Raw genomic sequence first — 22,811 nt, 5'->3', positions numbered from 1 at the left:
GGACTTGTCATGTGCCCCAGCAGCTCTGTGGGGCAGATGTGAGCCCAGAGCCCTGGATCAGAATGCTAGTCTTCCCCGAAGAGGCGGGCAAGACTCCTGCTGGTGAACACAGTCCCCCCCCACCCCCATCCATTTGAAACGGTTCATTGAGCTACTGTAATCAATTTACGAGAAGTTGGCTCCAAGCAGCCCAACTCCCCAAGCCCGCCTTTCTCTCGTCCACACCAGCTTGTTTGGGGGCAGGGCACAGCCTTTCCTTCCTGAGGGCCAATGGTGTGTTTTAAAAACCCAGCCCCCAACATCTGATGGAGGGAACGTTAAAGAAACACCAACTTTGGGCCAGGTGCTGTTGCATAACCTGTTTGCTCTGAACAACGGTGCCATGAAAGGTGGATACCATCACGCCCATTTCAAAGTCAGTAAGACTGAGGCTCAGTAAGCGGCTCAGTCATACAGACAGTAAAGGGCAGAGTGAAAATCATTCATTCATTCACACACCCAAAACGTGATTGCCTTCCCCCTGCTGTGTGAGGTCCTGGTTGTGTGTCATAAGACAGGGCAAGAATTCTTTCTTCAATCATCTCTCTTGCAAATATTTAGCACGGAGCTCGCCATCCAGGTATGTGAACCCATCTCTTACCATTTTAAGCATGAACATCTCTCCACTCATCCCAGTGTCTCAGAGCTGCCGCCTAAAGAGATCCCCGGGTGGACTGGAACTGGGTTACTGGGGCCTTGGGTTGGCAAGAACCACTTTCCCTCCTGAAGTTCCTTTGGAGATCTATGCCCCCAGCAAATGTTTACTGAGCACTTTCTATGTGCCAAGTATATGTGTGCTAACTCTGGAGGTACAAAGAGTGAACAACATAGACACAGCCCTATCCTCAACCAGTTTAAAGTCTGGTCAGAGAGACAGACAGGTATGTAGCCCAATACAACATAGTTATGTTATATGGAGTGACCGTAGAGGACAGGGTGTGGCACTTTGGACCTGAGGGAAGTCCAGGAGGGCTTCCTGTAGGAAGTGGCGACTGAGCTGAGCCTGAAGGATAAATACGAGCTAGCCGAAGTGCACAAAAGAGATCCAGGCAGGAGCAATAAGAGGCAGTTCAAAGATGTGTTGATTGGTGGGCAGGAGGCCTGCCACAGGGGTAGACAGCTCAACGAAGCTGGAGCTCTGGGTGTGAGGAGGGAGAGCCTGAGAGGGCTGGAAGGACAGGCGAGCAAGGGTTGGTGCTGTGTATCATCGTGAGCCTGGATTTGCCCTGAGAGCAAGAGAGAACCAAGGAAGGATTTTAAACAGGGAGGTGAAGGCTAGATCAGCGTTTTGGAAAGCCTCCCCTCTGGCAGCAGATAGCTACAATTTAAGGGCATCCCTCACTCATTATCTCTCTGACTTCCTGCCTCTGTTTTCTTTTTCCCAGGTCACGGCATTAAGTGCTCCTCAAGGCTTCTCGCAAAATCACTAAACCAAATCATTGCCCCCTTTACCACGGGGCTTGTTTCATTGAATACCCCAACTGAGCAGTTTTGTCTCATCTTGGTTCCCCTGTGGTCTCTCATTTGAGCCGATGCTTCTAGAAATGCCCCCATATGCTCTCAGTAGAGGATATCAAGACACTTCTTCCCCTCCCTGCTGACAACTCAGTGAAGCTGAGCTCTTTGGCCTACGACTGGGTTAGGAAAAAAAAAGAAAAAAAAAAAACCCCAACAACAGAAACGAACAAGGTTGGTAGGGAGTGTTAACATATAAGTCATACTGCAAGCTCCAGCAAAATAATGAACAATGTTTAGGAAAACCCAGCACTTCTCTTTGTAAGAGAATATAGTGCAGGAAAGCTGTGCATTTATTAGCTGTTGGAGATGTCCCCCTTTGCATCCTGCAACTTTCCCCAAGAGAGGAGAGAGTTCCACAGAGCCTTCTTGGCTCCCAGGACTTGGAGGTGCTCATCAAAACACAAAGACCAGTTGGCCATCTTTCAGTTCAAGAATAGCAGGCTGGGGGAAGGAGGAGGAAAAGATAATCAGCTCTGGTCCAGGGTCAGGTTGAGAACAGATTTTCATCTTCCATTCTGCCTCTTTAATTCGAGGAGAAGCTGAGTGGGGGCTACCCTTTGTGTCTGGCCTACTACATGACTGGCCCTTTGCAAAGTGATTAAGAGTCTGGGATCTTGAATCAGAGATACTGGTGGTTTGATGAGCAGATCTACTTACTGGGAGAATTTCCATTTCCTCATCTATAAAATGGGGATGAACAGACCCTACCTTCCATGGTTGTTGCAAGAGTTACATGAGATCATGCACGAAAAGTGTTTAGCAAAATGTCCAGCACTTAGTAAGCCCTTAATACATGATATCATCGGCACCATCATCATCACATTCAATGCCCACCTTGGCATCCAGTAGAATGATAAACCTCCTTCCCCTAACAACGGTAAGTGGACCCAAAGGTTTGCATAGAATAGGTAAAAACTCATATAAGGGACCACAAATTCCCATTATGATTGTTGCAAAAACAGAAATGTTTCTATTAATGGAAAAGTAAGTTCAGGCTTTAAGCTGGTGATCTCTGAAATGCATGCTCATAATTATACCCTGCCAATATCCTGTGTGTTGTACAAATTCCTGAAGCGTCCAGGAACTTTGCAGCAGCTGTGACATCAGCGCTGATCATCTCCCCAGTTTTTCCAGGGTGGGGAAAATTAGCGCAGCCAGCCGCTCAAACCAACCGTGCTAGCTCATCACTTGTGGCTGGAGTCACTGTACAAAGCCAGGACATATTCAGATAAAACATTGTGTTTTGAAGCAGAAACACAGGTTAGGAGAACATACAGGGCAAGAAAGGAACCAAGAAGTGCAGAAAATCCAAGTGAAAAAGATCCAATAACAGAGCAAAACTGGACAGAGGAGTGCATGGCTCATTTAAATGAAAGTTAACAAAGTAACAGCTTACAGAAAAAGAAGTAAGTGCAAGTGTGTCCAGCCAGGCTACTGAAGGCAGGAGGAAGGATGTACAGAAAGGGCTTGCAAACACTGGAATAAAGTGGAAATCCTGTGCTGCTTAACTCAGTTTTCCAAGCTCTCTCTTTACCTTTCCAAGGAAATACTTATGGGTCTCACCCCTACCGAAGCGGACAGTGACCTAGATTGGAACATACGAAGTGTTTCTACTTGCAGAGATCTGCCCCGACCTGGGTCACCTGGGACATGGGACTTCCAGTGCTAACCCCCAGAAAGTCCCAGGCAAACTGACATGTTTGATCACTCTGTTGAATATTTCAGTAATGGTATTCTAACGCTGACCCTCTAGAACTGAATAATGTCTACCTCAGTCCCACGGGTGGGCAGTGACTGATTCGTTATATAAACCAGCTGTTCTCCACCAAGGGCAACTTTGCTCCCCCTGGGAAGATCTGGCAATGTCTGGGGGACATTTTTGGTTGTCACAATTGGGGATGGGGTGTGTGTGCGTGTGTGTGTTGGGGGTGCTCTGGCATCTGGTGGGGGGAGGCCAGCCATGCTGCTCAGCATCCTGCAATGCCCAGGACAGCCGCCCAGACAAAGAATTATTGGGACCCAAATTTCAACAGTGCCGAGGTTGAGAAATCTTGATATAAATGCTTGAACGTGTCCCCCAAGAAGCGGGAGGGTTCAGAAAATCCCAAAAGACAAATGGGGAAGAAACGCTACAGAAAAAGAGAGAACATGCTAAATCTTCTGGAACTTTGACCACGCGTCAACCCAGAGAGGTGATTTAGCAAGTAGGTTTCTCTTCCTACTTTGCATTAATAGAAAATCAGTTTCTACAACTAAATAAATGCTGAACGATTTATTGAAAGATTCTGATTTGAGGGAATCTCCAAGCCATAATGTGATCCGTGCACTCACATGTCTTATCACATCACACAAATGGTTCAGCCTCATTTTATCTCAGAGAGGTTTAGAAACTTCCCCAGAATCACACAGCTGGGAAGTGGCCGAGCCAGGACCCGAACTCAGCTCTCTCTGGCTCCCGGGTATGCACCCTGCTGTCATTTTATGGTAAAACAACCAAGTTGGGTTCCCTAGATGCAGATCCTGAGATGGATGTTCTCGTGAGCGATATATGGAGGGAGTTCTCCAAGAGAGACTGATTCCAGTGTAGGGGGAGCTGGATAGGAAATGGGGGAGAAGCTAAGCAAAGATGTGGTTTCAAGTGACTCTAGTCTCAGCCTGATCCCTCTGGGGCTCTAGACTGTGAACTGGACCACAGAGGGTGTGTGCCCTGAGGCAAGCAAGCTGGCTTCTGTAACACCTGCCCTAGCGAGTGCCTGGCTCTGAGCCAGTGGGGGAGGGGGAGGCTTCCTCCCAGGCACCTCGGGGTGAGGCGGCTGCAATCCCCCAAGAGCAAACCTCCAGGGAGGTCTCAGGTTTGAGCTGTTAGCAGCGGTGGCGGCGCCCACAGCCGCTGGTAAATGAGGTCACTGGGAATGTGAGCAGGACATCCAGACATATATGGATGGGGGAAAGTGGTGCTTTGTGGTCACTAGCTTCATCATCCTGTCTTCAAAGTAGAGGAGTGAGTACTCCTCCCAGGTCTTCGAGAAAAGTGAGTCTTAGCACCTGCAAGGCATTCTGACACCAAGCACCTCCTGTCTCAGGCTGTAAGAGCAGGTGACTCAGAGAACGTCAGAACCCCTCGCTTCTGCCTCCCACTTGACTGCCAGAAGGAAAGGCCACCCTGACACCAGCATTGTCCTCCCCAAGGCCTTGCCCTTGGAAACCGACACCCTCCAGCAAGATGACACCTCCAGTGTCCAGGGAATGGGGCTGGAGGGGGAGTGAGTGGTCCCTACTTCCCAGGCCCGGAACCACAGGGAGCAGTGCCCATGAGTCAGAGTGGCAGGGCCTGGTCCTGCAGCTGCAGGGCAGACTCGGCATTCTCGGGACCCCACGCCCTGCCCGGTACAAGCAACTGCACAATATGCTCAAGTCCTTCTAAGTCCTGATCCAAGCTTTGCCCGCGCTGTGTCCTCACCCAGAACACCTTTCCCCCTGCTCCACTTGGCTAATTCCTGCTCCTCCCTCAAGACTTCAAAGGCTTCCAGGAGGGCCTCCCCTGATGTGCATCATGTATGCCCCCAGCCAGCCCGCTGTAGCCCGGGCACCTCCCCTGCAGTAACAATTAACCTACCTGGTTCACCTCCCCCTTCTAGATCCATGTTCCTCACTTAACGCTTCAATGCAAATCTGAATCCTCTGGGAGGCTTATTAAAAATGGAGGTTTCAAGGCCCTATCCCCAGCGTCTGGGCCTGGAAGTCTTGGGAAAGGCTCAATTTTAAGCAACTGTGTCTCCAGGTATGCTGACCCTAACCAGAACCATAGCACACTCTAAAAACAGAGTGGGGGGAGGGGGGCTAAAACACACACAAGAGACAGACAATTCAAATGCTTCTCCACTGGCAGTTTTGGAAGATGTCCCCTCCTTTCCACACCCAGTCCCTGCAGTTAAAAAACAAAAAAACAAACCAAAAAAAAAACAAAACCCTTGGTTCAAACTTGTTTCCTAGAGCACAAGCCATCCGAATTCACCACCGTGCACTTTCCTGCAAGAAATGCAGATGGGGTGGACAGGTTTCCTAGGACCCAGACCTCAGCTCTGCAGAAACCTGTGGAAAGACCCCGAAAAGGAGGAAAGATGCAGATAATGCATGACCGAGAGCTGGGAAACCCATCAGCATCTTCCTGCAGCTGAATCCACAGTCATCAGACAATACGTGGATTGTGCTGACATCCGACCACTTAGAACGAAACTCCATTCCGCGCTCATGAACCTATTAGATGAAAAGTCCTCAATTTAGATAACTGCAAATTGCTTTCTGAGCATAATTTCCTATTAGTTCGCTAATCTCTCTATTCAGAACGCCAACAAGACAGCTGATGATAATTCCGGAGGAAGTGGCCATTAAGCCGAAGGAGGAGGAAAGGGGGTTAGACATTTGCAAGTATCCTGGCTTCCTGGGTGGGGGGGGTACCCCAAAATTAATCCATAAAGTTAGTAACAGTATTAGCTTTAGTGTATGATGTTCTCATAATGCACCAGGTACTGGGCTGTGCATTTTACCTTATTTACCTCATTTAGGGTTTTTTTGTTTGTTTGTGTTTGTGGGTTTGTTCTTTTTTTTAATAATCTAGTGAGGTAGATACTATTTTCCTCTTTCAACAGAAGAAGAAATGGGGCTCAGAAGTGGTCACACAGCTGTTAGTAGCAGAGTCAGGGTTCAAATGCAGGTGTGTGTGTCTGACCTACAATCCCGGGTTCCAATCATGCCTTATCTTTTTGGCTTATCACACAAATATTTACTGGATGAATGTACTGGAGAGATGATGATGAACAAGATTCAAGTTTACAGAATGAGGCCAAGAGATGAAATAACACAAAAGTTTACAAAATAGCAAAAATGACCAGTCTATAAAAACCAAACCAAACCAAAACAAAACAAAAAAACCCCAAACCAAAACAATAAAAAAAACCACCACCAACAACAAACAAACCAACAAAAACAACAAAAACCCAAAAACAAACCTCATATACTGAAATGTCAGGCTGGAAAACAAAGTTTGATTTTGTCAAACTACTACTTTTATGTAGAGCAGTGCTTCTCAAAATGTGGTCCCAGGACCAGCAGCATCAGCATCACCTGGGAACTCCAAATTCTAGGGCTCCACCCCAGACCTGCTGCATCAGAGACTCCGGGCCATGCCCAGGAATCTGTGTTTTAACAAACTCTCCAGGGGATTCTGATGCATACTCAGAGTTTGAGACTCCTGATCTAGACAAAGAAAATCCGCTGTAAAAGGAATTTGGGGATCACTCAGAGAAGTGCTTCTCAAACCTTTATGTGCACAAAAATCACCAGGACAATCTTAAAATGCAGATTCTGATACAGCAGGTCTGGGCAGGGTCTGAGAGTCTGCATTTCTAGCCAGCTCGCAGGTGATGCTGATGCTGCTGGTTCAGGGACCACACGTGGAGTCGTATGGGTCCAATCCAATCCTTTTCACCCAGGGAGTTTCTGGCAATAACAGAACCAGCAATGCTCTAGGTTTCAAAAAAAGAAAAGTCATCGTCTTCAGGGCAGATTCAAACCTATGCCTCTGAATGATTTAGAACAACAAGAAATGACCTGTGTCATGGCCCTTTCTCTCTTCACTGCTTTGTTCTCCTTCGCACTTAGCATCCTCTGAACAGAGAGATGATCTATTTCACTGGTTTGTTTACTGTCCCTCCCCTCCCCTAGCATGTAAGTTCCATGAAGGCAGGAGTCTTGTGTGTTTTAGTCACTGTGACTTCCCTTCTGTCTAGAACTGCGCCTGGCCCATAGTAGGTTCTCAATAAATAGCTGAGCAAATGAACAATTTTTTTTTTCTAAAAAGCTGCTTCCCGGTTCTTGGTGCCACTGCTCTGCAGCGTCATCCATCTGTCATGGCGCTTTATGCACGCACTTCAGTTCCACCGAAATTCATTTCTCTATAGGTGCATCTTCCCCAAGCTCTGTTGTGGCTACACAAGCACAAAATTGCTATAGTTACACAAGTGTCAAAAAACTGGAAGCATGCTGGACCTTCATAGCAACTATAGACTCTGCTTCCACTTCTGGAAGCTTCTCTAAGAGCTGAGCAAATTGGTGAGCTCAATAGTGCAATCCAACCATGGCCTGAATTCTGCTTCTTACACACCAGGAGCCATTTCTGCACAACGTGGAGTAAGGAAGGATGTTCTTTGACAGAACATGGTCACCTGGGGCGAGAACATTTCATTGGCTCCTTCCCACAGGCCTATGGAGGGGGCCAGCATCACACCCACTTTGCAGATTGGAAAACTGGGCCCCGAGATGACTGACAAGTCGTTGGCTCAAGCTCATACAGAGAATGCAGTGGAGCTGGGACTCACACTCAGTTCTGGCTGCTTCCAAAGCCTGTGCTTCTCCCCCAGGTCTCCATCCCTCCCCCAACCCCTGGCAGGGTCTGAGTCTTTGTTCATTACTTCTAGAGCAGAGAGCAAGAGCAAAGGCCGCCTCAGAGTTCTGCCTCTAGGGCTGAAAATTAAAACGGCTCAGGAAGTGTTCAGCCTCACTGACTCCTGGCTGCGTCCCTGTCACCTAATTACCTGACTTCAAAGCCTCCGCTCGGCAGGTGTGAGGATGTGAGAGCTGCCTCTTCCCCTCAGAACATGGTGTGACTACACCTGGATGAGACAGGCCCCCAGAGCAGCTGGTGTGTGGGGAATATCAGACAGCTTTCACGTGGACCCAAGGGCTGGGCCTCGAGCCTCTCGGAGTCAGAAAGCCAGGGGTCACCATCCTGAGGGCTCACCTGAGAGCCAGGGTCTAGGGAAGACCAAGGTGGGGATGCAGGCCTCCAAACGGTAATGCTGGGTCATTTCTTCCCACCGCCCCTCATGCCTGAGAGCTTATGGCCCCTTAGAGTTGGAACTCATTAATCCTCCCCAACTCCAGGAGGGATGGGAGCTCAGCCTTACCTCCATTACTCAGGTGAGACACCCAGGTGGGGAGAGGGGGGAGTGAGCGCTCACCACCGCTGCTGTCCCCTCCCACCAAGGGGCAAGGATGCAGGGGGGCCGGAAGGAGCCCAAAGGGCAGTTGCCCACCTGGGCTGGACAAGGAAAGAGGGATTCCTACATTCTTTTTAAGAATGGTTCCTATGAAGCAGACAGAGGTACTTCCATGTGTCACTCTGAGATACAGTTAAATGTTATTGACAATCTTACAGGAATCGGGCCAGAGAGGTATTTCACACACGTTTATGGAAGGAGCGAGGGAGGCCAGGCAGAAAGGCATTTGCGACCTCTGACAGAGGACAGAACTCTGAGCCTGGCGCCGTGCTATGTCCTTGAGTGCTGATTCATTGGATGCTAATCACCACATCAGCCAGGTATGATGATTGTTCCTTTCATGCAGATTAAAAAAAAAAAAACAACAATGAGGAACAGAAATGTGAGGCGACTTGCCCAAGGTCACACAGCTAGAATGGACCAGAGCCAGGATTTGAACCCATCTTAGTCTGACTCCAGAGTCCACATTGGACATCACATTTTTTCTCCTACTTCCCCGCCTTTTGCTGGCCATGAACTGGCATGGGTGCATGTCAGTGGGGGAGCTTTGTGCGGCCGAGCCTTTCTAACCAGAGCTGGAGACCAACATGATGCCACAGAGAGGAGAGGAGTTCGGGGTCAGGGCTGTGGGACCTCAGGCAGGGGGCTTATCCTAGCCGAGACTCAGCTTTCCCACCTGTAAAATGGGGAGAGTCAGAATAACTCCCTCGGAGGAGAAAAAATAAAGGAAGAAAAGACTTCACAAATTCTAACTCAGGAACTGGCAAACCACACCTGAGGAGCCAAAGCCAGCCCACAGTGTATTTTTGTAAATAAGGTGTTAGTGGAATAAATAAATATGTCACACCCACTTGTTGGCGTATTGTCTCTTCAGCCATGTGGCAGCGCTGAGTAGTTATAACAGAGTCCTTGGGTCCGCAGAGCCTAAAGTATTTACTATCTGGTGAACTAGACAAAAAGTGTGCCAACCCCTAATCTTAAATGCTATGAATATGCAAATATCGCTGGGCCTGAGCAGACAGTGTTCTACATTTCCCACACCATCCATCGGCTCTGGTTCTTACTCCTAATTGCTCCCCTTGACCCCTTGCCCAGAGGGAGAGGTTCACTTAAGACAGGGTTCTGAAACATGGAGCAAGCGATCCTGAGAACCAAGAAACCAAACTTCTGTAAGCTCTTTCAAAGCGCAGCATGGTTCTCGTGGACATCAGGCACCAGGAAAACATTTCTGGATGCAGCCACTTACTTGCAATTTTTACACTTGAGGCCAAAAAGCATTCCTTTCCCACAGACGGTGCACGTCTGAGACATCCAGTACTTGGTGGAAAACCTGTGGAAAAGAGACAGAAAACGTTCAAGGGCAAGGTGGTGGTGACAGGGCTATCTCTAGAAGGATGAGCCACTTAAAGGGTAAGCACACAGGCCCTGGATTCTAGTCTTGCTTCTTCCAAAATGTGTGACTTCATCAAGTTGTTCAGACCACTGGAGCCTCAGTCTCCCTATCTGTAGGGTGGGGATGATAACCAACCTCACAGGTTGCTGGCAGGACCCAACAGGCCATGCTCGTCAAGGGCCTCACACTGCCTGGCACATAGTAAGGGCTCACTCAACTGGGTTGTGACTTTTATTATCACCTGGACATCCCTGACAGTCCTTCATTAATTCAGCAAGTCCTGCCTGGTGGCCGGCTATATGCCGAATTCAGTTCTGGGACAGAGCAATGCATGCGGCTAGAACTGTCCTCAGAGAACCACAAAGCAAGGCAGAGCCTCCCGTGAGTCCAGCAGACCCAGCCCCCACTCACTGCCCATCACATCATCTGGGGAGCTTTGATGGGGGCCTCCTCCTCCCCTCAGAAGAGCTGAGGCCTCAAACTTGAGAAGCAGAGTCCCCAAAGTGAAAGCCCTTGCAGACGGTGAGCTCATCTTCCTCCCCCATTACCACCACTTGCTGCAAATGCAAGGCAGTTTGGACAGCTCGGATAGCTAGGAAGCAGGAACCAGCAGGAACAGAGGTGCATTACATTAACTTCCCCGGGGCTTCTGCTGTTGCTGGGGTGCTTTCTTCCCCCAAGAGATACCAGGTGGCAGTGGGGCTGGCCCCAGAAAAGTATTGAAGGTTGCCGGGTCAGAGTTAATTTTCATTTTCAATTTTTGCCACCTTCCGCAAGAGTTGTATCTAATCTCCGCTGCCTCCGAGTGTCAAAATGAAAATCAGAAGTGATTATGTAACTTGGTGCTTGAGAATTTTGAGGGCAAGGTTGCATCTCTCTGCTGTACCAACATGCTTGATTTGAGTCAGTCACCCTCCACGTGGGACCAGCCGCAGCCCAAAGCCTGCATATTGAAGCAAATAGCAATATTCGGAACAGAGACTCTTGTGACTAAGGAAACTCCCTCTCCAGTTCTGGACTAGGAGGGTGGTTCAGTCTTTTTCTGCCCCTTCACGGGGCCAGCAAGTTTGGCAGGGCCTACTTTGTGCCATTTGGCAGCTCTTGGGAATGAAGAGAATAAGCTCGTGGTTCCCCACCCCCCCCCTCCAGCCAGCAGTGTGGGGACGGAGGGCAGGCAGCATGTGCCTTGTAGCCTAGAGTTCTCTTTCCTTGCCAGTCCTCTGCCATCTCTGGGATCAGCTCTCTCTCCTCCTGAGCTCTGGCTGAGGTGACTCTGAGGACCGTGGATGGAATGGGATTTTAATTTCGTTTCTTCATCAAGGCTAGGGTGAGTCTAGGTCCCCTCTGCCTGGCGTGGAGCCCGGGGAGAAACGTAGGGTGAGACAAAAGAGTAACAGGGCATCCCAAGTCCCGGCTCCTCTAGGAAGCCATTTCTGATGCCCAAGATCACCATCCTTCCTCTGGGAATCAGTTTTTGAATATGAGGTACCACCAGATCTAACACTAGGTTGCTAAAGCCCGGGATGAGGCTGAGCCAGAAGGCAACGTTGAACTAGGGGCAGGGTCAATCCAGGGGTGAAGCCGGCCAGGGGTGTGGCCAATACAGGACAGAGCTAAGCAGGGGTGTAGCCAACACGGTGGAGTTGAGCCAGATATGGGGTCAATCCAGAGGTGGAGCTGAGTCAGGAGTATGGCGAATCCAGGGGCGGAGCTGAGCCAGAGGCGGGACCAATTCAGGGGTGGAGCTGAGCTAGGGGTGTGGCCAACCCGGGGAGGAGTTGAGCCAGGGGTGTGGCCAATTCGGAGGTGGAGCTGCCCCAGGGGTAGGGCCAATCCTGGGGTGCAGCTGAGTCGGGGCGGGACCAATCCAGGGGTGGAGCTGAACCGGGGGTGTGGCCAACCCAGAGGTGGGACCAATCCAGGGGTGGAGCTGAGCCAGGGGTGTGGCCAATCCAGAGGCGGGACCAATTGAGGGGTGGAACTGAGCCCGGGGACCAGTGGGAAAGCAAACAGGAAAGGCCCTTCATTTTGATGCTTTTCTCCCCGCATCTCCCTGCCTGACCATTGTCGCGTCTATCACGTATTTCTCACTGCTTCCTCCACCGTTTCCTCATTTGAGTCTTAACAACTATCATGTCAAGGTTTCTTTCAAAAACTGTTGACAAGGTGCCATTCCAGGAGAGTGTGCTCATTCCCGCCTGGGGCGGGGGCGGGGGGGCACCCCGGGCGGGGGGGCGCCCCGCCCCGCCCCCATGGCGATGTGTCTACCCCTGATACGGCCCCCTGTTGTAGCCCCGCTCCCACGTACTGTCGCGGTCTGTTAGCCGTCTAACCCTCCAGCGGACGGCGAGCTCCCCAAGGGCACAGGCCCTAGGTCTTGGCACGGAGCTGCTACCCAAGCACAGAAATGCTCTACAAATACTAGCGCAAAGAATCCGTGAATGAGTGAACAGGTCCCTCAGCTAGCTCCCAGAGGCCTCAGGACAAAGAAGACTCTGAGCAGCAGTGTCCAAAGAACACAGAGTGTGGAGGTCAATTAGCTTGTAGGCCCATCACTTAATCGTGCAGCGCCTCAGTTTCCCTATCTGTCAAAGGGACATGACCACACTTGTGCTACTTACCCCACTGAGCTTGTGAGGAGACTCTGAAGATAATGACATAAAATGTAGGAAGTTAAATCCCGAGAGTTAAAGAACTTCTTATAAGGGATGTTTAGTAGGTCCAAGTCTCCTTCCCAAAAGGACAGGTGTACCCCCGGGGGGAGCTTATTTCCATGGACCCAACAGGGCTGGAGCTCTGGACTGACCTACACCTCAATGGACAGTGAGTATCTCTGAGTTCAGTATGCAATTCCGTCTCCCGGGTGGAGAGAGCCAAAAATTAGGATGTAAGGGCTTTGTCTTAATGATACCGTGTACTGAGTGATTATTATGCGCCCTTTGATTGGCACTTGACACATATTATCTCATTTGATCCTCATGACACACCTATGGGTAGGCAGAATGATCTGATGAGAAAACTGAGCCTCAGAGAGGTTAAGTAACCTCTCAAGGTTGCAAAGCTTTACTAGCTGGGATTGGAACACAGGAAAGCCGGACTCCAAAGCCCTGGCTTTTAACCATTATATGCTGATTTTACAAGGGCCAAGGTTAATAAGATGCCACGATGAGGGTTCACTTGGCAGAGGAGAGAGGGGCCTGGTGATACAGGAGCCGGAGCAAAATATCTGCCCAGCCTTTCCCCACTCTGGCGGCCAGAGATCCCAGCCTTCACTGTGCTGGGAGGCGGGCACCGATGCCCACGGGAATCCAGCCTACCTGTGCTTGATGGAGTTGCCGAGGTCTCTGCGAGGGATCTGCGGGGACCAGCGCGGCACAGACAGTGTGTCTGCAGGGAGAGAAGAGAGGAGGAGAAGAGCCAGTTACACAGAGAGTCAGAGGATGGGACTGGCTCCAGCTGAGCCCTGGAAGGAAGAGGGAGGCTTGCCGGCTTCAGTGACCACAACCAGCACTCGCTAAACCGAAGCCAAACGGAACACCAGTTTAACACGTGTTACTTTGACTGAAGCAAGGTCCCCTGGGCAGGGCAGCCAGGGAGTGCCTTGAAAGAAGCCAGCTGTGGCAAGAATAAAAATGAGCACTGCTTCCATTTATGGAGTGCTTAGTGTGTGCCAGGCATGTAGCAAGTGACTCACATGCTTTAGCTTGTTACATGCTCAAAACGACCCCAAAGAAAGGGGTTGTTAGCATCCCCACCCTACAGACAACACAATTGAGGCTTGGAGCAAGGAAGTCATTGGTACAAGGTCATACACCTTGGAGGCTGCACAGCAGCTGTGAATCCAGATTTGAGAGACTCTAGAGCACATGCCCTTGTGTGCAAAGTTCTAACATGGTAGATTCCAATGTGAGGCATGCATGTACCACTTTCCCAGTTTTGTCATGTCCCATACAGCCCATAAAGTTATTTACTTACTCTATTAAGTTAACTCTTCTTGTTTGTTTAAATACACTTATTTTAAAAGCACACTCTATATTGAAAACTAATATCACTTTCTGTATATTGCCAGTAATTATTTAAAATATGTCCAACCATGTACCATCTAAACTCATGTAAAAATAAGTGGACGGAGGGCCGCCTGGGTGGCTCAGTCAGTTAAGGGTCCGAATCTTGATTTCAGCTCAGGTCATGATCTCAGGGTTGTGAGATCGAGCCCCATGTCAGGCTCCGTGCTGGGCGTGGAGCCTGCTTAAGATTCTCTCTCCCTCTCCTTCCACCCCTCCCCCCACTTCTCTCTAAAAATAAATAAATAAATAAATAAATAAATAAATAAATGGATGGATGGATGGATGGAGGAGCGAATGGAAGAGTGAGTGGATGGATGGATAGATGGATGGGTAAATGGATTGGTAAGTGAGTGGATGGAAGGATGGATGGATGAATGTTTGGATAGGTGGGTGGATGGTCAGATGAGTGGGTAGATGGACAGATGGGTAGGTGGGTGGTTGGATGAATGGATGGATGGATGGATACATGGATTGATAGGTGGATGGATACATGGATTGATAGGTGGATGGGTGGATGGGTGGATGAATATTTGGATAGTTGGGTGGACAAGTGGTTGGATAAGTTGGATGGAAAGATAAATGAGTAGGGAGATGGATAGGTGGGTAGGTAGGTGGTTGGAATGGTAGATGGGCAGATGGATGGATGGATTGATGAATGGAGGGGGGGGTGGATGAATTGGTAGGTGGGTAGATGTATGTACGGAGGGATAGATAGATGAATAGATAGATAGATGGATGGATGGGAATGAGGAAGAAACAAATCACACAGACTTCAGACTGGGTGCCTGTCCCCATCTGGTCTTTCCTTTAATGCCTTAAGCTAAATCCCAGGGACGTCTGCTTTCACTCCACCTCTGTCTGAGTTCTGGGACTTCTCCCGCAGATGCTGAGCACCAGCCCCCACCTTCATTCCACCACCTCGAGGGCCCCAAGGAGGTGTGAAACAACAGCAGAAATGAAGCCACGCTGCATGTGAGATCTCCACCAGCGAGGGAGACAGGAAGCCAGTGGCTGACCCACACACCAGCTCTCCTTTCTCAGGCCAGATAGATGGAGCCAGCTCCCTGTTTTCAGAACTACAAACACACAGCTACCCCATTTTTCACAGCCATTGTTCTGGAGTGGTGTGTTCACTGGGAGCTGGGCATGTCTGAACCTATCAGGGAACATTTAAACCCCAACCATTCTCCTCTCTTCTGTCTAATGACACGGTTAACAGCCATCTGAAAGCTGTTTCCAGACACCCCAATTCTGCCCTTGTAAAGGTGGGACCCTTTCTGGGAGAGCTAGTGATTTTCCAGGCCCAAAGGGCAGAGAAAAGCCACGCGAGAAACAGCATGATATATCAATCAGCATCATAGCTGGTGGAATTTCCTCCAGTTTAACTAAAAGCTAAATGTCACCCAATCCAAGCCATTTTGCCACTTGTTTCAGTTTCCAAGGGAAACAAAAAAGACAGAAAAAACGATTTTAAAAAAGAGTGAAAGAGAGCATTCTTTCCCTTCCCAGCTCCTTTGGGGACTTAAGTCTGATTTAGGAAGACGGATGCTACTTGCGAACTCCTTAAAATGCTTTCTCCAGAGCCAGGGCAGGTGCAGATGGGACAGCTGGGCTGGAGAGAAAGCGTTAGTTAGCTCAGATACACAGCCTCCTCGTGGGGAATCTACAAAACTAGGAGTGCCAAATGGGCTTTATCTCATGGGACATTCGTAGTGGCTGTCTAGAAAAGCGTGTTGAGAAAGATTCTGAAGCCCAATAGGAAAGAACACCAAGACTGATCAGCAATGCCCTCCATGAGAGAAGAATAAGGTAGAACCAACAGGTCTGTGTATAAGTGCCCCTCCTACAAGGACCGGGACCCCAGCCTCATCTTTGCATCACCAAGAGCAAAGTAAGTACTTCCTATATGTGTGCTGAGTCCAAGCATGTTATGATGGAAGCATTAAGTTAACTGATCGCTCACTTTGTGTTAGGCATTAGGCTGTGCAGTGCAGACCTGGAAATTATGTCTCTGTGCAGTCAGTGTTCTCATTATTCCCTACAAGACACAGGGGCTCAGAGAAATGCAGTAATATGCTAGAGGTCACACAGCTAGGCACCAGCAGAACCTCATGGAGTAATTCTGCCATTGCTCATAAGTCCTGCAAAAGCCCTTTCACCAGTATTCTCAACCAAGGTGACTTTTGCCTCCCAGGGGACATTGGGCAATATCTGGAGATAATTCTGGTTGTCACAGTGGGGTTGGGAGGTGTTATCGGCACTGGGTGGGGAGAGGCCAAGGATTCGGCTCAACATCCTACAACGTGCGGGCCAGCCCCAACATCAAAGAATTAACCAGCCCCAAATGTCGAAAGTGCCAAGGCTGAGAAGCCCTGATCTAGATATTTTCTGCTTCCCTAGCCACCTCGAATCCCCCCCACCAACCCCAAGAAACCAAGATGGTACTTGTGAGGCTCAAGTCAGCAGAGAACAAATCCTCTTTTATTATGAGCACATCTCACTTTTAGATTCATATCCCAGTTATGCTGTTATTCTCAATTACAGCACCTTCTCAAGAAGTAGAAGTCATTAAGTTTAGTCATTTGGTTTCATTTCCCGATATCTGGTTGAAGGGGTGAAGTCTGTCAATTACATAGCGGTTACAACGTCATTAGTCTCAAGCAATAATAACCAGCACATGGCTTCGAATGTGGGTGTGCAGATCTGAACTTGGAGATCCTCTCTTTACTTTCTTCGTGTGGATTTCATTAAACTTGCCAACTCGAGCCTAAAAGCAAAGGAAAACTGTTTAAAGAGAAAGGGGGGGTGGTGGAAATCTATGAAAATCCAGGCCTTATCATAAAAGAGAAGGCAAACAGCATTTACAGCAATTAAACTGATACAGAAACTTCTGTTTAACAATCAAAGCGCCTATTAAGATGTCTCCATAGCTGAACAAAAGCTTCTTTTCTACTCTAATTTTCTGATAACAAGTCATGCAGACACGGAGACAGAATTGTGCATGTCCCTGGTGCCTTCAGTCCCAGGGGTAGAATAATAGAAATCTCTTCTCAGATGTTTTCATTTCCAGTGCACAGAAAGGGGGTGTTGGAGGTAAGGAGGATTCTTCTCCCCTCCCGGAGGTCCCTGTCTATGCCCTCTCAGCCGTTCCTCCATACAGAAAGGGGATAAGCCAGGAGCCTCGTCTTCAAAACCCCCTCGGGAGCCAGAGGGACAGACAGAAGCCCTGACACAAGGAACTGGCGTTAATAAAGCTTTTGCATTATGTACAGCTTTGAAAGGAGAAGCTCGGGCTCTGACCTGGCGGGCAGGAACTCAGGCCAACAGAAGAGTCAGGTGTGCAGAAAATATTTAAAAACATTTAACACAGAGACACCAGGTAAAAACGGGGGACGATAAAGCAAAGGAAGAGGAGGAGAAAAAATAAGAGAAAAAAGATGCTGAAGATGAAGACAAAGAAGAAATGAGAAAAATAATAACAGATATGCTTTTTGTTGAGCACTATGGCGTGCCAAGCACTATTACCAGATAAACCCTTTCTGTACATTACCTCATGTAATCCACCCACTGCAGCCTGCGATGCATGGAACACAGCAGCTGTTAGGATTAGCCCCATCTCACCAACAAGTAAATCAGGAAGTTACACCATTTCCCCAAGGTCACACAGCAAATAAAGGCCAGGGCTGGGGTTTTTAATTCAGGTCACAGAGCTTGGGTTCGATAAATAACGGCCACTTTCCTCCCCATTTCACAGACGGGAACACTGGTAGGCAAGAGGGAGACAGGAGGGTCTGAGTTAGTGGAGAAGTGACAGTTGCTGACTATGAGGATGGAAAGGGCCAAGAGCCAAGGAAGCTAGAAAAGGCAAGAGAAAGGATTCTCCCCTGGAGCTTCCAGAAGGTACCAGCTATGCCGACACACCCGGACTTCAGCCCTGTGAGACTAATTAGGGACGTCTAATCCCCCAAACTGTAAGGCAATAAATTGGTGTTGTTTGAAGCCACCGGGTTTGTGGTAATTTGTTAGGGCAGGGGTAAGAAACCAACACGACACCTTTGTTGAGCTGGGTACGGTTTTAGGAGCTAGGTGTATGGTGAACAGGATAATTAAATTTTCTGAGCCTGGCGTCAGATAGTAAACAAATAACCCAACGTAAGTTCAGACAGTGATACGTTTCATAAGGGAAATGAAACACAGGGGCGCCTGGGTGGCTCAGTCATCAAGCGTCTGCCTTCAGCTCAGGTCATCTTCCCACAGTCCTGGGATCGAGCCCCACATCGGGCTCCCTGCTCCACGGGAAGCCTGCTTCTCCCTCTCCCACTCCCCCTGCTTGTGTTCCTTTTCTCGCTATGCCTCTCTCTGTCAAATAAATAAAATCTGTAAAAAAAAAAAAAAAAAAAAGAAAGAAAGAAAACATAGACTTTGGGATTTGTTTTAAGGCGATGGGAACTCCCGAGTATATTAGAACAGAGTCTGGATGCTGGGGGTGGGGGTGGGGTGGGGTGGGGGTCGGGGTGGGGGGGTGGTCTCACTCATTGAAGAGCTCCCTCTGGTGGCCAAGCGGAGAACAGCCCGCCAGGCTGGGACAAAAATAGGAGCGCTCGCCACCCCCCCCACCTTCGCCCACCCTCCTCCCCTTTCCTCCAACTCCCCACCCACAGTGGGGTCCAAATCATCAGCCCTGACCCTTACAAGGCCAATCTTTTCCTAGCCCAGGGCTTTCCCACTTGAGCTGTCATGATCTCAGTTGCAGAACTCCAATAAAAAATCCACACCCCAGAGTAGTAAGTCCAGGGCCTGGCATGGGAGCAATGCCTGGTCTTATTTATCGGTATGAATCCCAAGCGGGGATAGGCCTCTTGGAGCCATTTCTTCACTTAATCCAAACAATCCTAGGAGGTTGTATTCCTAGTTTAGAAGTAAGGAAAATGAAAACGTTAATTGTTCAAAGTCCCACAGCGAGTATTTGGGGTACTTTGGGATTGAACTCAGTTTTCTTGCATCCCTACACCACACTATCTTCCGATAGCGTCTCCTTCTGAGGCAAGTGTGAGAATTATTGCTTAAGTGATTCAGTCCTGGAGCTAAAAAGGACCGCAAGAAGCTCTCTGTTGCAGCCTCTGGGCCTCTCAACCCTCTCGGATAGAAGCTACACTAGTCTTAAAGGTTTCCATGGAGATAAAGACCTCTGAGCACAGAAAACTATTAATAATCACAGCTAACATTAGTTGAGCACCTACTGCATGGCAGGACTCAGATTAAGTGCTTTAGATGTATTATTTCATTTAACCTTCAGAACTCCATCTTCACTGGGAGGCTGGGGCTTGAGCGAGGGCAGTCAAACCCCGAGAGCTCATCCTCAGAAACACCACAAATAACATGGAAGTTCCAAGCTGCCCTTAAGCTTCCTCTGGCTCAGGGGCATGACAGCCTGAGTTCTTAACAACAGTGCTGCATTCAGATCAAGTAGCAAATTCTTTGGGCTCAAAGATACCAGAAACTAATAAAACTTAGACCATGAAACTTTTCTTATGGGGTCACAGGCCAGTCGCCAGCTAAAATCCCCCCGGATTTATCCAAGGGACCAACCAATCCTTGGCTAAAGCTGCTCACGATATTCTTCACATAGCAGGGAATAACTCTATTTGCTTTAATATCCAATTCAAATAGATCAGATCTAAAAGTTTTTTAATTATGTGCCGTCTCTAAAGGTTACAGTTCCATGGTGCTTCGAAGCCAGATTGGGTTTCTTCGTGTATTTGAATATCATTCTCTCCCCAAGACAACTACAAGATCAAAATTTCATTATTTAGGGCCCCTGATGGCTATGGCATACAGGGAGCCACCTGGCGCTGGTCAGTGTCTACATAAGACTGCCCAGAGGCCACATCATGGGGGAGGAAACAGGTGGGGGGGGACTGACACTGGTTAGAGATGTGAGGGGTGAGCAAGGACAGTGCTGTTTGCTCCTGATGGAAGAGACCTTTCAGAGGAGAGTCAGGGATTCCCATGGCACTGAGTCAAAACAAAGAGCATGGCGAAGCTATCTAGGAATAGGAGGACTGCAGGAATGGAGGTATCAAGGCCACACCAATCCACGTGTGTATGGCGTTTTTTTTTTTTCTTAAGATTTTATTTATTTATTTGACAGAGAGAGAGAGACAGCAAGAGAGGGAACACAAGCAGGGGGAGTGGGAGAGGGAGAAGCAGGCTTCCCGCGGAGCAGGGAGCCCGATGCGGGGCTCAATCCCAGGACCCTGGGATCATGACCTGAGCCGAAGGCAGACGCTTAACGACTGAGCCACCCAGGAGCCCCGTGTACGGCGTTTAAACTAGTGACAAGGCGCCTGAATGCGGACCTCCTTTGGAGACAGAGAAGCCTACTTTATTTCTGAACAGGAAGGGTTTCCTGGTCATCAACTGCCCACTGGAGTGTGGGAGACAATGTGGGACTCCGCGGTGAGCAGACCCTGCGTTCAGAGTCAGCTCTACCGCTTTCTCGCTAGGAGGCTTGGGGCACTTTTATCTTTGAGTCTCCTTTTGTCTCCTGGGAAAAGGGAGTCAGAAGATCTCCCTCACAGATGGGGATGAGCAGGAGTAATGTAGTTGGACAAGGGCTCAGCCGAGTGGTTACTATTGCCTCTAGGAGGCACACACCACTTAGACCAGGACAAAGCTCTCCACGGATGAAGGCTGAATGCCCGGCTTGGCACACGATGACCCCCAGGCCCAATCCAGCCCATCACCTGCTTTTGTAGGTAAAGGTTGATCAGTGCTCTGTTGCACCCGCTCATTTGCATATCCTCCGTGACTGCTTCCGCAGTAGGAAGGCAGAGTTAAGTCACTGTGACAGAGAGGGTATGGCCCGCAAAGCCAAAAATAACGATCACCTGGCCCTTTATAGGAAAAGTGTGCCAACCCCTAATTTAGGGCTGTGTAACTCATTTCCTTGGCTGATGAGCAGAGAGATTTCCCCTCTTTTCCCCACCAGTTTTATTGAGGAGTACCTGACAAATAAAATTGTAAGATATTTAAAGTATACCATGTGATTATTCGGTATACGTATCCGATGTGAAAGATTTTTTTTCTCTGAAGCCAGACGACCTGGACTTCTGCCACTTACCAGGCGTGAATCCTTGGACAAATGCCCTGCCCTCTCCAAGCCAAAATGTGCATGACCGCTTGGGGGCGTCCCTCTGCTCACCTCACCCTAGCACCCTCTGGGCTGTGTCATTTTAACGCCCATTTTACGGAAGAGAGGAGCGAGGCACAGGAGCACCAGTAAGCAGTCCAGCTAAGATTCTAACTCACCAGTCTCACGCAAGCCTGTGCTCTTCCTAGCCCTCCCTGTCTTCTGGTAGAACAATCCATTAGGAGGCAAGGTCTCTGACTACCTGCCACTGCTGAAATCCATGTCAGCTTGTGAAAGCAGAGGGGAAAGAAAATTAAGTCTCTCCTCTCGCCACTTCTGACTGGGCTAATTAACATGATTATCCAGTTGTCACTTTATCGAGGCAGAGAGAAGACCTCGAGGATGTGTAAGTTACAGTTGGAGGGGTGGTACTGCTGGTCATGGCCAAGGGGGAGAGACTGAGAGAGTGGCTTCTGGAGAGTATCTCCAGGTAGAAGACTACCTCAGTAGGACAGATAAGCAGTCAGGGCACTGAGCAAAAGCAAATGGTAGCACAGCAGACAGAGGACTGATACGTGGGGCCGAGAGGCAGGAAAGTGCAGACACAGGGTAGGAGCAGAAGACAGGACAGGGAGTCCCAATCAAAGCTCTCCACACCCATTCTTCCTGGCCCCAGGTTACAAATTTTTTCTTAAATTACTGAAGCCAAACTGGAAGCACCTTCAAGATCTAGTGGGCAAACTAAAATCATTCTCTCTCTTTAAAAAGGCCATCGCCACCTGGGGCCGGAGTCCTGGCAGATCCCTGCCGAGCTGGGACCCCCTGGATTGCCCACTAATCAGCGTGTGGATGGTGATGCCATCACTTTGTCTCCCGGAGAGGGACGTGAATCCTGGAGTCATCACCTGTGATTTATTTCAGCCCCCTCAGTGGCCTCAATTAAATTTCACTGCTGGTAAAGAAAGAGAGGATGGCTGAGGCATTTAATTACATTTTATAATGTGCTCACTGCTGAATTTATTAAAGTGTATCAAGGATTTTTAACCTCGTAACCAAACAATGGGAGACCCGGGTGCCACGCGAGTAATTATCTTCCTTGTGGGGATGATGGATGGAGAATCCAAGATGTTAACAGTAGGGTGGGGATGCGTGCGGGGAAAAGTGGGGGCTCGTGGGGGGGCAGGACAGGGAAAGTGGGGCAATGGGTCTCTAATTCCATGAGCCACTACCCCCCGGATCGGAGCAGGGCGGTGGCATTAATGATCAATCTTCCCTCGATCCTAAAAATAAGACGTATCAGGAAACCTGTCTTTCTTCTTCTCGTAACCCTACCCCAAACCCTCCCCTCGAATTTCCTCTTGATATAATGTTTCTGCGGTGGTGTAGAAAGAGGAGGAGGGGATCATCTTGGAATGTCAAAAGTGGCTTATATAAGAAGATAATAAAATTAAAACACAAAATGGGAATAAAATCTTATCTAGAAATCCAGAAGAATCTCATTAGGATAATGGACCCACCTTGGTTTATTTGGGAAATAAATTATCAGTAAGGAAATATGTGCTGTGGAGTTTGATATATGTGTGTTGGGGGGGGGGAGCTGTGGG

General features: G+C 48.9%; 1 protein-coding gene across 3 annotated transcripts in view; it reads right to left on the bottom strand.

Moving 5' to 3' along the window:
* Positions 1-22,811, bottom strand: part of KSR2 (kinase suppressor of ras 2) — a 426,580-nt gene that overhangs the window by 117,441 nt on the left and 286,328 nt on the right. For all 3 annotated transcript variants that reach the window (XM_073881039.1, XM_073881037.1, XM_073881038.1), the window contains exons 6-7: positions 13,326-13,395; positions 9,862-9,945 (exon numbers count right to left, since the gene is read on the bottom strand). In XM_073881039.1, coding sequence (XP_073737140.1) covers positions 9,862-9,945; positions 13,326-13,395 — 154 coding nt within the window. The remainder of the gene's footprint in view (positions 1-9,861; positions 9,946-13,325; positions 13,396-22,811) is intronic.

This window comes from Callorhinus ursinus, unplaced genomic scaffold (assembly GCF_003265705.2).
Source record: "Callorhinus ursinus isolate GAN/ISIS: 27379988/994484 unplaced genomic scaffold, GSC_fseal_2.0 scaffold41, whole genome shotgun sequence".
Taxonomy (NCBI): domain Eukaryota; kingdom Metazoa; phylum Chordata; class Mammalia; order Carnivora; family Otariidae; genus Callorhinus; species Callorhinus ursinus.
This window is presented reverse-complemented; position numbering and strand designations above follow the sequence as displayed.